General features: G+C 34.0%; 1 protein-coding gene across 2 annotated transcripts; it reads right to left on the bottom strand.

The window, feature by feature from the left end:
- Positions 1 to 3,228: 3,228 nt before the first annotated feature.
- On the bottom strand, positions 3,229 to 14,980 carry LOC123892518 (chromatin-remodeling ATPase INO80-like). Of its 2 annotated transcripts, XM_045942325.1 has the most exons (23): positions 14,725 to 14,980; positions 14,498 to 14,585; positions 13,910 to 14,303; positions 13,377 to 13,809; positions 13,080 to 13,280; positions 12,803 to 12,913; positions 11,769 to 12,187; positions 11,501 to 11,609; positions 11,342 to 11,422; positions 11,093 to 11,265; positions 10,674 to 10,799; positions 10,319 to 10,480; positions 10,177 to 10,234; positions 8,836 to 9,066; positions 8,510 to 8,656; positions 7,086 to 7,631; positions 6,721 to 6,978; positions 6,510 to 6,617; positions 6,299 to 6,393; positions 5,820 to 5,976; positions 5,402 to 5,599; positions 5,086 to 5,241; positions 3,229 to 3,982 (listed from the first exon to the last, which is right to left on the bottom strand). In XM_045942325.1, exons 1-23 carry the CDS (start codon positions 14,761 to 14,763, stop codon positions 3,704 to 3,706), a joined length of 4,569 nt encoding a protein of 1,522 aa, XP_045798281.1. In that variant the 5' UTR covers positions 14,764 to 14,980; the 3' UTR covers positions 3,229 to 3,703. The 2 variants fall into 2 exon arrangements, with proteins under 2 accessions (XP_045798281.1, XP_045798282.1); XM_045942326.1 differs by lacking the exon at positions 14,498 to 14,585 and having other exon boundaries at positions 14,725 to 14,923.
- Between the last annotated feature and the right edge of the window lie 202 nt (positions 14,981 to 15,182).

Here is a 15,182-nt window from a genome sequence, read left to right as displayed (position 1 = left end):
ATATTCATAGACGTAACCTCAGTTTGGTTTGTATTTGTCCGTTATATTCCACACATGAACTATTCGAACTTGCAACTTTAGATTTGCTTTTCCAGCTACTATAGCAGACACATGAGGGTAGATATGAGCTATGGTTTGAAAGAGTGATTTTTTTTAACTAAAAACTAAACTCAATAGAAATGTATGCATGGATAAAGAAGTAACTGTTATACTAATTATATATACCTATATGTATAGAGAATGAGTAGAGACCATCAAAATTGAATGAAATATGATAATGATAATGGTTATATATTTCAATCTCATAACCTAACTTTTGTCATAACTTTCACTCTTCTCTACAATTATAATGTAATTAAGTCAATAATGTATACACACTTCGTATTTTTTTGTGTGACTAAATTATAAACTCTTTGTTGTTTTTATGAAAACGGTTGACATTTAAATGGAATAAATGTTAAAAGAATCCAACTATGCTCATCTTCATTGTCACTAAGGAATGTTATAATCTATATATAATGTGTGGTACTAATTATTATTATATTTTGGATTATTATTATTATTATTATTATTATTATTATTATTATTATTATTGTTGTTGTTGTTATTTTGGGTTATTATCATTTTTTTTTATTTTGTGTATTTTATTGTTTTTTGTTCACAATATATAGTTAATGTTTTTGCTAATAATCTTTTGTCCATTCTTTATTTTATTGTTTTTTGTTAATCAAAACTATAACATCTTGTGACATCAATTTTTGGATAATTAGAGAAGCATAATTCTTTATTATTTATTATGAAATTGATATAATATAAAAAAAAATAGAGATGAGAATGATATAATATAAAGAAGTGATGTGACATTATTGTGGGATTTAATTGGATGTAAGTGGGTGATGTGGATTAGGGTTAAGATGGATAGTAGGAGAACTATCTAGGAATTATATTATTATTATTATTATTATTATTGTTGTTGTTGTTGTTGTTGTTTTGGGTTATTATCCATTTTAATTTTTTTTTATTTTTTTATTTTGTGTATTTTATTGTTTTTTGTTCACAATAGAATGTTTTTGCTAATAATCTTTTGTCCATTCTTTATTTTATTGTTTTTTGTTAATCAAAACTATAACATCTTGTAACATCAATTTTTGGATAATTAGAGAAGCATAATTCTTTATTATTTATTATGAGATTGATATAATATAAAAAAAATAGAGATGAGAATGATATAATATAAGGAAGTGATGTGGCATTATTGTGGGATTTAATTGGATGCAAGTGGGTGATGTGGATTAGGGTTAAGATGGATAGTAGGAGAACTATCTAGGAATTATATATATAGATATAGATTAGTTTGACTTCTCAATTCATCCAACCATGTATAGTTATGCAGTCCACTGATTGGTACTTCCTCTGGCCTCATATGTAAGCAAAAGTAGCTTTTTTACATTCATTGAAAAGGTGATTTATTTGGTCTGTATTTTAGACTAAATACATCCATTTTTCAATGAATCTAAAAAAATCACTTTTGCTTATATATGAGGCCGGAGGGAGTAAGTTTTAGAGTCATGATGTTTTGCGGAAAATTAATTTGGAAGAAATAACCCTACATCATAATCGTAACATATTAATCTCATGAGCCTCCCGAATAACAAGTGTCATGTTTTTATTAGTTTGACTTCTCAATTCATCCAACCATATGTATAGTTATGCGGTCCACTGATTGGTAAGTTTTAGAGTCATGATGTTTTGCGGGAAATTAATTCGGAAGGAATAACCCTACTTTTAAGATTATATTAGATATTAGATTAGATTTTTGTTAATCAAATTATTTTGTCCAAAAATAATTTCTCTTAAGGGTTGAGTCATTTGACATAGGGTGTCAGTGTAACCAATAAATCAGTTGGCATTAAAGATGATTGGGTGTGGCCAACTTCCCCAACGGTCATTAATATTGTGTGACTTTGCAAGTAGTTTCATTTCATGTGATCAGCCTCCCAATTCATTTGTCTTCTTGTGGTTGCTGCTCACATATTAAATGTTGTTCTATTTCATATGCCCGCTCCTACTTTGAGTTTTTCTTTATTTGAAATAGTTAGATTAGATGGAACATTTTACCTCAATGTTGCCATCATTCACAAATTTGGGATTTTTATGCTCTTAGGGTCTTTGGTTCTTTGGTGATTGTCTTAGAATACCACATAAGTTAGGACATTTGAATTTGATATGAGACTAATATTATTTAGTTGATAACGAGACATTTTATCTTCTTTATACTTGTGGTTGGAATATAACTATTTCAAAAATCATCATACTTTCATTCTTAAATATAAACAAAAATTCCGTAAGCAAGATTGATGTATTTGATCTATTGAAAATAAGATACAATAATTTTTATTGACTTAATATTTTGATATATTTAAAACCAGAGGTAGTATTTGTTTTGTTGTTTTAGTGCTTTATTTATTTTTGTCAAGTAATTAGTGACTACAATAACGCACTTTTAACCAATCGTCAGTTGGTTCAGTGATGATTGACGTTGAACTTGGTAGGGATGATCGTGGTTCGATCCCCCGCAACTACGATCGAGAGGGGGCTGAAATTACTTGATGTCATAATTGACCCCAAACCAGATTAAACTGGTGGTGAAAAAAAAAAAAAAAGAATAACGCACTTTTAAGCGTAAAAAAGTGAAAAATCCATTAACATTCTTGCTAGCTTGCTAGCTACCAATTGAGATGTACTTACGGGAATTATTTTTTCTTCTAAACTTTTTGAAAAACTAGTTAATTTTTCTTTTTTGACGTTTAGTTAAATTTATGTTATTGTCACAATTTAGCTTCAATTAATGAATGTGCACATGTAGCCCATGATTGACGCACCAATATATTGATTACATTTGGATTGAAGTATTTGATGAGACAACAAGATATTTATTATTTTTGTGTACATGAGAAGTAAACAAATTTCTCCCCTAATCTTATGTTTGCATACTGACTTTATGGTTTGCAAGTTAGATACACGTTGCTTAACACAAATTTTTTTCACCATTGTAACTTATAGGTATTGGATCAAGTGAAATATAATGGAACTTATTGATTTAATGGTGAAAGAGAAAGAAAAGAAAAATTGTGCATGATACAACATTATCTTGTTCAAGTATGATTCCAGTTGTAGCATATTAGCAAATTTCAATCTCTTACCAAAGCACTCAAAAACAAACAATCAGTCTTTCAAATACACTATTAATCCCTGCATAAGATTAATTAAACAACTTGTTCTTAACATGTCACAAACTCACCATCATATTGATTACGGGGTGATAAATTGTCAAGGAATGGACTCTGGTGAGGGCAGCTTTACCATATGTATATCAATTAGGCTTCAAATATTGCTCGTGGCACCAAAAATCAACTATAGTGATGATAGCCTAATCTGTACAACAATGCTGGAAGAAGTGATGATCTATAACCAACATATATTTAGTACTACTACTATATACAAATACAACATAGCATTTACAGCCTTTCTTTGCTTGTCTTGACTCAAACTTTGCTGCCATTATTTACAGTCAGACAAGAACCAAGAAACAGGGAACTAACTAGAAACTGTTGATCATATTGAGAATGGATTTAGCAGTCTCCCCAAAACTGTTGATCCACAGAGCTGATATAACAGGGACTCCCCAGTTTTTGGTAAAATATTAGGTGTCTTGGCCTGATTCTATTTTCGAACCTTCATCGTGTGGAGGTTGAAATTGGGTCTGCTCTGGGGCCACAGTGGTAGCTGTCCCAGGAAGAGTATCTTCATACATTTCATTCACATTTTTCTTTATTCTCTTTGGTCTCTTAGGTTTCTGAACTACAGGATCAGTATTTAAGTGGACATCATCCAATTCGTTGTCCAAAGGCGGGGCATCAAACTCACTCGTCTTCTGAGAATTCTTTGGCCTCAAAATTTTCTTATCTGAGGTAGCTTTTCTCTGCAAATAAACATCATGTTAGCAAGTCGAAAATAACAAATTCACAAAATAAGTACACCTAAAAATTCAACCATTATCACCTAAATGATAAAAAGCAATAAAATACTACATATTTTCATTCTCTAATGTTACATGATGATCTGGTTATGAAAGATATAGACACAAGTGACAAGTCTCACTCCTGATGGTTTGAGGGTCCGCATATTGAAAGTTACTAGTGTCCTTTCTAATAGGTCCCTCTTATGTTATTTAAACAGCAGTAGAGAATAAAACAGAGATCCACAGATCAGAAGGTGAAATGTACAGTTGATCCAGTAAAGCAGATAAAATATGCATCCATTTAATGCACACGTCTCCTTTCCCTGATTTTAAGGAAAAATAATTCCTGAACTTGAATATACCTCCTTGAAACAATACAGCTTATCCAGTATCCGCAGAACAAGACAATATATTTTCTAGGCCTACAGAATATCAAGAAAGAATACTCGGGCATTCAAAATCTTCTGAAGTCTTGTCATTTTATTCCCTCCAGTCCAACTCAAGATATAGTACAATGTTTTGGTGAAAGGCATAAAGATTAAGAAACTTAAGCCATATGAGTTTCATTTTTCTAAACTACCCTTACTCAATTTACAACAGCTTGAAATAAATGATAATTACTCAACTAGAGCAACAGAAAATGATTAAAGGAAAAAAAAACTTCCAAGAAAACTTAAGAGATTTTTGAATGCAACCGAATGAAATGAGTCAGTAAAAAAAAATAATTGAAAGCATTTTCAAAATGAATAAGTTTAGAAGCACAATGAAACCTTTTTATTCCCTCCAGTCCAACTCAAGATATAGTACAATGTTTTGGTGAAAGGCATAAAGATTAAGAAACGTAAGCCATGAGTTTCATTTTTCTGAACTACCCTTACTCAATTTACAACAGCTTGAAATAAATGATAATTACTCAACTAGAGCAACAGAAAATGATTAAAGAAAAAAAAAAAAACTTCCAAGAAAACTTAAGAGATTTTAGAATGCAACCGAATGAAATGAGTCAGTAAAAAAAATAATTGAAAGCATTTTCAAAATGAATAAGTTTAGAAGCACAATGATACCTTTTTATTACTGGACTTTGATCCCTCTGGGTCCACGGCAAGATCATCTGTTGCACCCAGAGCTACAGGATTTGATATATCTTCCAGAGAAGCATCACCATCTTCATTTACCAAAATACCCTTCATAGGCTGTTTTTTCTTTTGCTTATCCCTTACCTGGAAGGATAAGTGAGGTCAAATATAATCCGGAATAAAAAACTCAAGGTTTTAGGCTTTCTGGAACTTATTTTAATCCTTGTTTATTCAGTTGATGAGAAGGATATTCAACTGCATAATGTAAAATAATGAATTCTAGAGACTAGATTTCACAACCAACCTGGACAGTTATATTTTGAAATTTCTGCTGTAACTGAACATCATCCAGAAGCAAAGATACCACATCCTCAGGAGCTAAAAGATCACCTCCAACAGAACCACCAGTCATGACAAGGTTCTGTACAGTACTTTTCTGACTAGCTCTGAGAAGAATCTTCTCTTCGACTGTCTCTTTACATATAAGTCGGTAGACAGTAACCTACAAATTTGAAAATACATCTAATGTTAGTTAGTTGTTTTAAATTAAGAACAAACACAAAAGGAATAGCTTTGGTGTCTGTGCAAGCAAAAATGTGAAAGAAAGGAAAAATTCAGGGATCAATTGTTGAGATCCCAAAAACTAAGAAACATCGCATCAATAGAATAATCAACTTATATGTGCACATGAGGAGGAAGGGAGAGGAAGAAATGGAACTAACATCTTTTGTCTGACCCAAACGATGAGCTCTATCCATTGCCTGTAGATCCAAAGTTGGATTCCAATCACTCTCATAAAATATGACCGTGTCAGCAGCTGTCAAGTTAATACCCAATCCACCAGCTCTTGTACTCAGTAAGAACACGAAAACATCAGGCCTACAACAAATTAATAAAAAAGTTACATAAAGCTACATAATGAAATAAGTATTGTTAGGCCCCGTTTGACCCTACTTATTTTCTACTTTTCTACTTCTCCTTAAAAGAAATAGAGAAGTAGAAAATTGTATTTGGCCCTATTTCTTCTTAAAAGAATTAGAGAAATAAAGTGAAGAAGTAAAAAATAAGAAGTTGGGTCAAACATAATTTTTTACTTATTTACTACTTTTAAGGAGAAGAAAAAAAGTGGAAAATAAGTAGGGTCAAACGAGGCCTAGTCTAACTAGAGTACAGTATGGAAAAATTACAAAATATACATTACCTATGCTGAAAGTCTCTGACCATGTCTCTGCGGTCCTGAATAGATGTTGATCCATCAAGTCTAAAATACTTATATTTTCTATAGTTCATATAGTCCTGTAAGAAGGATTAAATCACCGGTCAGCATAAGAAAAAAGCCCATAAAAATGAATAAAATGAATAAACTCTAAATGGCAATATCAAAAGGTTTAACAGTGAAAAGTTTAAAATACCTCCAAAATATTCAGCATCTTGGTCATCTGAGCAAACAAGAGAACACGATGATTTCCTGCTCGTAAACGTTTCAATAATATATCAAGTGTTTGAAGCTTCCCAGAGTCCTATATCAAAATTATTTAAATTAGAAGATCCATTTGACACAAAAGTCAAGAGATGAAGGGGGTACTCCTCGAGAAACAATAAAGGAGGTAAAAGAATACTTACGGTAAGCAATTTTGCTGGATCAAAATTTTGCATAGGTGGAGAAGACCCAAAAATACTGTGCGTTAACTGAAGAGCAGGTTTACAAACAGGTTGTTCAGAATCAATCTCTTGAATTAAATGATGAGAACCATCTGGCTTTCTAGGCCCATTACAATCAGACGTACGTGCAAACCCCACAAACAACCTCTTAACCCATGGATCATGTAGTTCCTCAGTCATCTTATAGTAGAAGTTCCTATCAGAGCAGTGAGCACCAATCTAAGGGAAAAAGAAACATGGTTGGTAGTTAATATCATTTTGCTAATAGAAGGCACTTATTTTGGAAAAATTATCAGAAGACTAGAAAATGAAGAAACAAAACATACTGGGGGTGCTCTACTTTGTGGGATATATGTGTAAGCTGAGTGAAGAAGCCTTGCATTTGATAAAATTCTCTCCTGATGTGGGACAACTAAGGCCTCAAAAGGAGAATGGCTGGGTCCAGTTGGCAATCTGTTCTGTAGAAACTTGGTCTCAGATCTGGACGGCACCAATAACATACGTGTGACAGTTCTCACTTTGTCTTTTTCAAGGTAATTACATTCCAAATCATCATCTATGGTCTCCGTAAGAAATTCTACAACTTCATTAATGAATTTTTGTTCCCACCTCATCATAGAAAATAATAGTCTCTCCATAAAAGAACCAGTAACAAGAAATGTCACCTCTTGTGGAGATAAATCCATCAAATGAGTAAATCCAAAGGTTCCACTTTTAACATGCATGTCTTCTGAAAAGACAGATTGATAAACATTTTCTGGTCTAAAAATATTAAAATACTTCTGAAAAGATTCTCTGCAGATACCATGACCAACAGCTGAACCGAGAGTTTCAGAACTCCGCATAATTTCTTGATACACAAGTTTTGGTATCTGAAAAAATGGGACAACAATAAGGAGACATTGCCGACATAATGAATTATAGGGTAAAATAACAATCTATTTAAGACTATGATCAGATGTGCATAGAGGATAAGCCATTATGAGTCCGACATGTTATAAATTGTCACATACATTAGCCAGAATAGTTTAAAGTTTAACGTGAAAGCATTGATACAGCTTCTATTATCCTCCACATATGCATGATGTATCTCAAAATATCCAAAAAAGATTTTTGGAGTATGTTGTTGAATTAGTTAGTTGTCTAATTATAGAAGAAATATTAGACCCTATTTCCTAATTTCATCGTTTCGTTATTTATCAAAAAAAAAAAAATAGTTTCGTTATTTAATTAGGGTTATTACTATTAGTTTTATTGTATCAACCCCAAAGCTAGCTCAAGGGGTGAGGAATACCACGTATTATTGGGATGAATTTTTCCATATCTCTAGTCGATGTGGGATCTTAAGTCTTAACTTACCCCCACAATCGCAGGATTGGACTCTAAAGTGCATAAACATGCGGGTCGGGTGATGGATCTCAAATTCTCAATACATTCCCTCACGCCTGGATTAGACCCTAGGAGCACGGATAAATGTGAGTGACCCAATAACAGATCTAAAATCGAGTTAGATACCATCTTAAATTGGGCTAGGCTTAAATCAACCCCAAAAGCTAGCTTAAGGGATGATAATTGTCCACACTTATCCCATCAAATGTGGGGCTTTTAACAAAAATGACATGAAAATTGAAATACAATGTGATGCAACATACTGATTTTGCTCAGAAAATGGAATGAAAAACATGGGACATTGAAGAGAGAACAATAAATTGATATGTTTTTTATACAGTGAGTAAAAATCTAGAAGTACCTCATATGAGATGGGGTTATGGCCACCAGAATAATATACATCCTCTAACTCCCCAAATGGAGGAGGAGGAAGGGAATTTGGAATCTCTCCAAAGTAAAGGTATGTGCTTCCCTCACTCCTTTCAAACAACTCTGGATGGTTGCAAACCTAACATATCCAAAAAGCAACATTTATTATGAGTGATCATGGTTGGGAAAAACAAATCACACAATTAAAAGTTTAAACACAATAACAATACTTATTTCAACTGGGACCAATTAATACAAATTTAAACTTCTAAAACTAAAAACAGAGAAAATAAAGGATGAATAATATGGATTGTCTACCTTCCTCAGTTGAATAACAATGTTCATTAAATTCAGGATTTTCTTCTCATTGAGCTGTCCACGATTACTATCAAACAATTCAGCAAGAGATATCTTGTTCTTAATTGCTTGATAGAAAGCTTGCTGCCGAGAACTTAACTTGCAGTGCACGGTAATTTCAGTTTTGCTAGTCAGCTCAGAAATTACATCTTTTTTAACACGCCGCAGCATGAAAGGTTTTATAATTGAATGCTGTTAAAAGAAGAGCAACTGAATATATATCAAAAATTTAAAATAAAAATGAAAGTCGCCATACAAGACATTCTATTGTAATCTAAATTTTCATATCTTTGTTTAACACAAACACAAACCCATATGCATATTTATACATTGTGAATATGTTAGGAAAATAAAGAGGCGTTATATTTGTTTGATTAGTTAGAAGGGGTTATAAATAGGGAAAATTAGGATGGAGGGAATCATTATGTAAATTCAACAATCTGTGTGAAATGAGAAATCTTTTGTAGCTAATGAAGAGAGATACCCAATCATTCTGATAAGTATCCAAGCAGTTGGGGAACCCACCCTTAAAAAGCTAGTTATCAATTCAAGGGGGAAGAACAAGAAGCAACACACTTAAATACCCCACTAAGCATCCCACACTACCCGCTGTGGGACATGGGTACCCCATAATACCATGTCCCTATCGTAGTAGCGCCCCTGAGCCAACATCTTGGACGCTGCACTCCACTCGGCTTTCCCAATCAGCCCCTTAGTAGGATAGTTGGAAAGGGGTTATAAATAGGGAAAATCAGGAAGGAGGGAATTGTTATGGCAATTCAATAATCTGTGTGAAATGAGAAATCTTTTGACATCTTTTGATTCTTTCTATTAATTTCTGATTTCTTTTCTCTGGGTCTGTAACAGAAAATTTTAAAAAATTGACATCCAACAAAGGCAATAAGACAAGGAACGGCACCAACAACTTCCCAAACGTATAACCCAAAGCCAGCCCCTATAAAAAACCTCAGTTAGCTAGTTAGTCGATTGGAGTCAATCAGGGACTTAGGAGAAATAAGGCATGTTGCCTATAGCTGAGAAAAAGGATTCGGAATGAGGAGAATCTTGTCAATTGAGAGAATTAGGGGTTTTGGGTATTTGGAGGTTGCAGACCCTCGAAGTTCTGCTTTATTTCCCTATTATTTTGTAATAAGATAGTAAGATACCAGTTTCTATCACCTCTCATTCCACAACGCAGGTTTTATATGCCCAATCAATTTCTGATTAAAAGAAATTAATGTAATGCAACAAAACATCCTTACCATATCTTTATTTTTACTATCATACAGGAAATACACTTACCAATCGATTAAGTTGGTGCTCATTCAAAGTACCCCCATGTTCTGCATGGTTCTCAATTCTATAATGTCATAAATAATAAAAGATAGTCAGACTGTAGTTAAATTAGCAAAATTATCCAAGGACAAAAATTAGGAATACATACCCTTTTGAAAACCACTCATTAAACTGCTCGTGGCTGTCAAATAAAGTTGGCATAATGAAGTGAAGAAGAGCCCATAACTCAGCCATATTATTCTGAACGGGTGTACCAGTCAGCAGTAGGCGATTCCGACAGTTAAAGCTGAGGAGTGTCTTCCATCTTATACTGTTGGATAAATATTTCATCAATGACACAATTAACAAAATATATAAAAAAATTATACACAGCTAGATACTAAAAAAATGCACCTATTAAAATAACTAATAACAGTTTTGTTTAAATATCTGGTAGGAACAATGAGCGACTAATAATTAATGACATTCACTTATGCGCCCCAGAAAAAGATAATAATGCAAACCTGTTGGCACTTTTAATTGCTTGAGCTTCATCTAAAACCATATACTGCCATTTCACACGCCGGAAATACTTCTCATCAGCGACTAACAGCTGGTAGCTTGTGATGAGAATGTGAAATTTAGCTTCCCTGGTAAATAAGGTACAATAACAACAGAAATTAGACGGTTCAAAATTAAAGACCAAAAAGAAATAAAAATAGAATTTATTATTGGCAGGTCAAGGGAAAAATATTGTATTAGCCTCACAATTCTATTTTTCTCAAACAAGCACCTAGGGAGAATACATTCCACAATCCACACATCAAATTTATATGTACTGAAATACCTTTCTAGGGTTAGCAACATTTTATTTATTACAAGAAAGGCCATTACTACCACCTGTGTTTCAAGGTAATGAAAATGCATAAGAAAATAATATTACCTGCGATAAAGATCCTTTGGATTCATACTTTTCCTAAGCACTGTCCGCTCTGAAAGCCCACCCCAATAAGGAAGTATTTTCAGTTCAGGGCAGAAGCGCTCGAGTTCCTCATTCCAATTATTTAATACAGAAGCAGGTGCAACAATCAAAAAAGGTCCCCATATGTTTTTCTCCTGCATGGGACAAGCAAGTTACAACAAGTTGAATAAAGTTATTGAAATGAACAAAAAAGGCTGAATGAACAGCTACCTCGGCTAAATGAGCTAAGAAAACCATAGCCTGAATGGTCTTTCCAAGTCCCATCTCGTCGGCAAGAATACCATTTAAACCCTGAAAGAGACCAAAAGCATCTAATTAGCAACCAAAAGAAATAAATCATTGAGACTTTATTTAAGAGTGCTCAACAACCTGCTCATAACAATTAACTAGCCATTGAAGACCTTTTAGCTGATAATCTTTGAGAATTCCATTAAATAATTCAGGTGTCCGAACTGTCGATGCTACGGGCATGGTGGAGCTGCAATACAACAATGCAAAAATTTATTAGAATGAACAATGTTGCTTATGTCATATTCCTCGATACATCTAATTGACCATCAACACCATTCGCATGAGTACGTTTATACATTAGAATCTGTGGATAGGCATTCAAAATAAATAAGGAGAGGAAACTCACGGGGTCTTCAAGTCAATATTACTTGCTCCAGAAACTTCTGGTTGAAGTGAATCAGATTCACCAGCCTGGCGCAACCTCAAGCATTCAGTGTCAAAAGCACTTGTTAACATTTTTTGCTTAGAAACTGCTTCTTGAGCAGCCTTCAAAGCTTCCTTCTTCAGTTCAACTTCTTCGGGATCTTCCTCCCCGTTAGAACCATCTGCTAGAGAGTTGATCAGTGCATTTTCATCGTTTGTACTTTCATCCGCCATGGATAGAGCTTCTGAAGATATTGACTTGTTCTGCATAAAGTGACTGTACAGCTCAGTCTGTTGTATAAGAAAATTTAGCCTTTGCTGTTGCCTCTTTGCTTCTCGAAGCTCCTGCTCACGCCTCAAAGCTTCAGCAGCTTCTTTTTCCTCCCTTCTCCTCACTTCTAACTGCAAGGGATGAAATAGAAAAATTACAGCATATTCAAGTCAAGTGTATACTATGAGTGACTATTACATCAGCATGACAATATTCACGTTTCGAAAGGTAATTTCAAATACAAATGACAACATCTGCATGTCTCCCATATAGATCACCCTATTAGAACCAACAGTGTGGTGTATCTAGCAAACAAACTCCAAATCTCCTTATCTGAATCTCAAAAACATCTAAATTGAACAGCTCAGAACCCATACTTTAATATCTTGATTTGAAAAGTGCATATACCACCCAGCACCCAGATCAATCATGACTCGCCACATTTAAAAAATTGAGACACCATCTCAGTAATCTCATTAACATGGAGAATTCAAGACTATTATCCATTAGATAAATGGCCAAAGCACACAGTCAAGTTGATTTTTTTTTTTTTTGAAGAAAACACATAGTTAAGTTGATAAAACCTTATCAACTCTCATGCATGAAACAAGTTTTCAAAAGTAAAGGTAGGGCTTAAGGAAGAGTTTGCAACCGTAATGTTCCTCTAACTTAAAATACACTGTCCTCCAAAGTAAATAACATGCACCATAAAAATCAATAAACTGAAGCAACAAATTAAAAATTACCATCTCCTTATCTATTCGTTTCCAGAATAGTAACATGTCTCTAGCTAGTTTTCGGGTGCGTATGCTAGCAGTTCTCGTCCATTTAAGCGATCTACTAACTTTCATTTTAACCTGAAAGAAAATAGACTCATACAACTTATTGAAGTACAAATGAAAAATGCAAAACATACCATCAAAAGCTTTAAACTAGACATCTATATATTAGTAATAAATTAGATATACTACAAGCCAATGTGAAATACACAGGAAGAATCTACTGAAGGGGGACAGAGCATGCCTCTCTTTGACAGTTTTCTGAGGCCCTCTTGGCATCAACGAGCTGCTTTCGATGAAAAGTAGTAAAATTCCTATGATGTCTTGGTATGTCTCTTCGCACAATATTTACCCAAATCCTTCCCAATTTTTCCATTTCCTCTTTCTCTATTAACGCAGGGTCTTTCATTATCTTTTGTTTCTTGGGTAAGCTTCTTTCAATGATCTGAAGCAGTTGAAAGACAAAGGAACATTGTAATTAAAAAAAAGAAGTGTGGTAAAGATAAATGGAAAAACATCTTACATATTATCTGATAGGTACCTCATAAGTGTCTCCTTTCTCCAAAACCTTCACATAATAAACCTGCAATATACCACCCTCGGATAAAATATATCGCTTTATGCTTCCAGCTGCCCCCTCCGGAATGGAGGAATTCAAATCAGCATCAGATATTTTCAAACTGAATTTGTGAGTGGAATTAGAAGCTGGTGTGTCCTTTAGACGTGCTTGAAGTGATTCATATTGGGATATAGTTTCCCCCATGCCTGCTCGGTTTCTATTCTCAGACCTTTTATCAGATGCCATCATTTCGGCCAAGGATCCCAAATCCAATGTCCCTTTTAGGTAAAAATCCTCAATGTGGATATCTGAGAGGCTTGGAAGGTTCACCGTTGCTGCCAACTTATCATAAATTGGAGGAATCTTATAAGCTATACCATCCCCAATATACATTGATGCAGGTTCATACATAACCCTGGAAAAGGTAGGGTTATTTGTAACTTAAACAAAGACTGTTACTCAAATTCCTCAAACACTATAAAATGAACAGGGAAGAAAAAACAGAAAAAACAAACCTATCAGTGCGACGTTGCTGTATGAAATCTGTATCAAGAAAGTTCCCTGGTTTCTGAGCATTGGAATTATTTATCCATTCAGATATAGTCTCTTCATCACGCAAACCTCTCCTGCGCTCATTCCCAAGCTTGGGAGGTTTTAATCCATTGTTACTTTTAACAAATGGAACAGCAACCGGATTTGAGCCAGTATTACTCGAAGCACCCTTAAACCTCCTCTTGTATTTCTTAATATGGTCTCCAAGCATTGATCGGTATCGTTCCTCCATCATACGTGTCCCGTCAAAACCACTCTTTTCCTCGTTTTCACTGTTTCGAGACAACCTCCTCTTCTTCAACAAATTCAAATCCCTTCCCGACACATTCCCATTCCCATTATTATCAATTGCCCCACCTACACATTGAAGCATCCCAAACACACTTAGCATATTTACTCTTTACAATAGAACCATCACTCACAATCAAAAAATACCAATTAGCTATGAATATGATTATTATGAAACTCTCTAATCTAAAAACCTAAAATTTAAGTACTCAAATTAAACAATAATCCAATCCCCCAAACAAATTATAAAAAAAAGTGCCTACCTCTGATGTTTCTGCTCTCATCCTGACTACTATTCCCATAATATTCAAAATCATCATCTTGTTCTGGAAGTTCAAAGTTCACCAAAGACTACAAAAACAATGCAATCAAAAAACTAACAAATTCTACTAATTCAATTCAGACACTAAACAGTGAGAACAAAAAATCCCAAAAAAAAAGTGATGAATTTCCATTTTCCACAACAAGAAGAAAGTAAATGGAGACTAACCTGTAGATTGAAGAGAGTGGAGTAGGTTCTGTGATCCATGTAGTGAAAGGAAACGAAACTACAATGTGAAGAAATGAACCCTAATTATTGGATGAAGCATGAAGAAGAGGAAGATGAAGAAGAACGTAAACCCTAGAAATAGAAAGGGAACGGAGGGATGCGTAGTATAAGGTGGGGAATGGGAAGAGAAGAGAACGATGGTGAAGATCGTAGAGAAGCATTAGCGGATTCTAACGTGCGCTTGGTGAGTATGGTTAGGCTAATGTGCGCTTCCAGGTGGGTTTTGATTTTGACGGTTGGATGAATGTTGGATTTGTCTGATCTACGGTGGGTAATAAAGTTGCAATTATTTGCTAATTTTGATGTTTTTTTAAATTTTAAAGTAGTTAATCTAGTTAGAAAAATCAAATCAAACCCAATTTTGAGTTGTTAGGGAAAAAAAAAATTGTGAATTTTTT

This window comes from Trifolium pratense, linkage group LG6, assembly GCF_020283565.1.
Source record: "Trifolium pratense cultivar HEN17-A07 linkage group LG6, ARS_RC_1.1, whole genome shotgun sequence".
Taxonomy (NCBI): Eukaryota; Viridiplantae; Streptophyta; class Magnoliopsida; order Fabales; family Fabaceae; genus Trifolium; species Trifolium pratense.
Note: the sequence above shows the minus strand (reverse complement) of the source record. Positions and strands in the feature narration are given on the sequence as shown.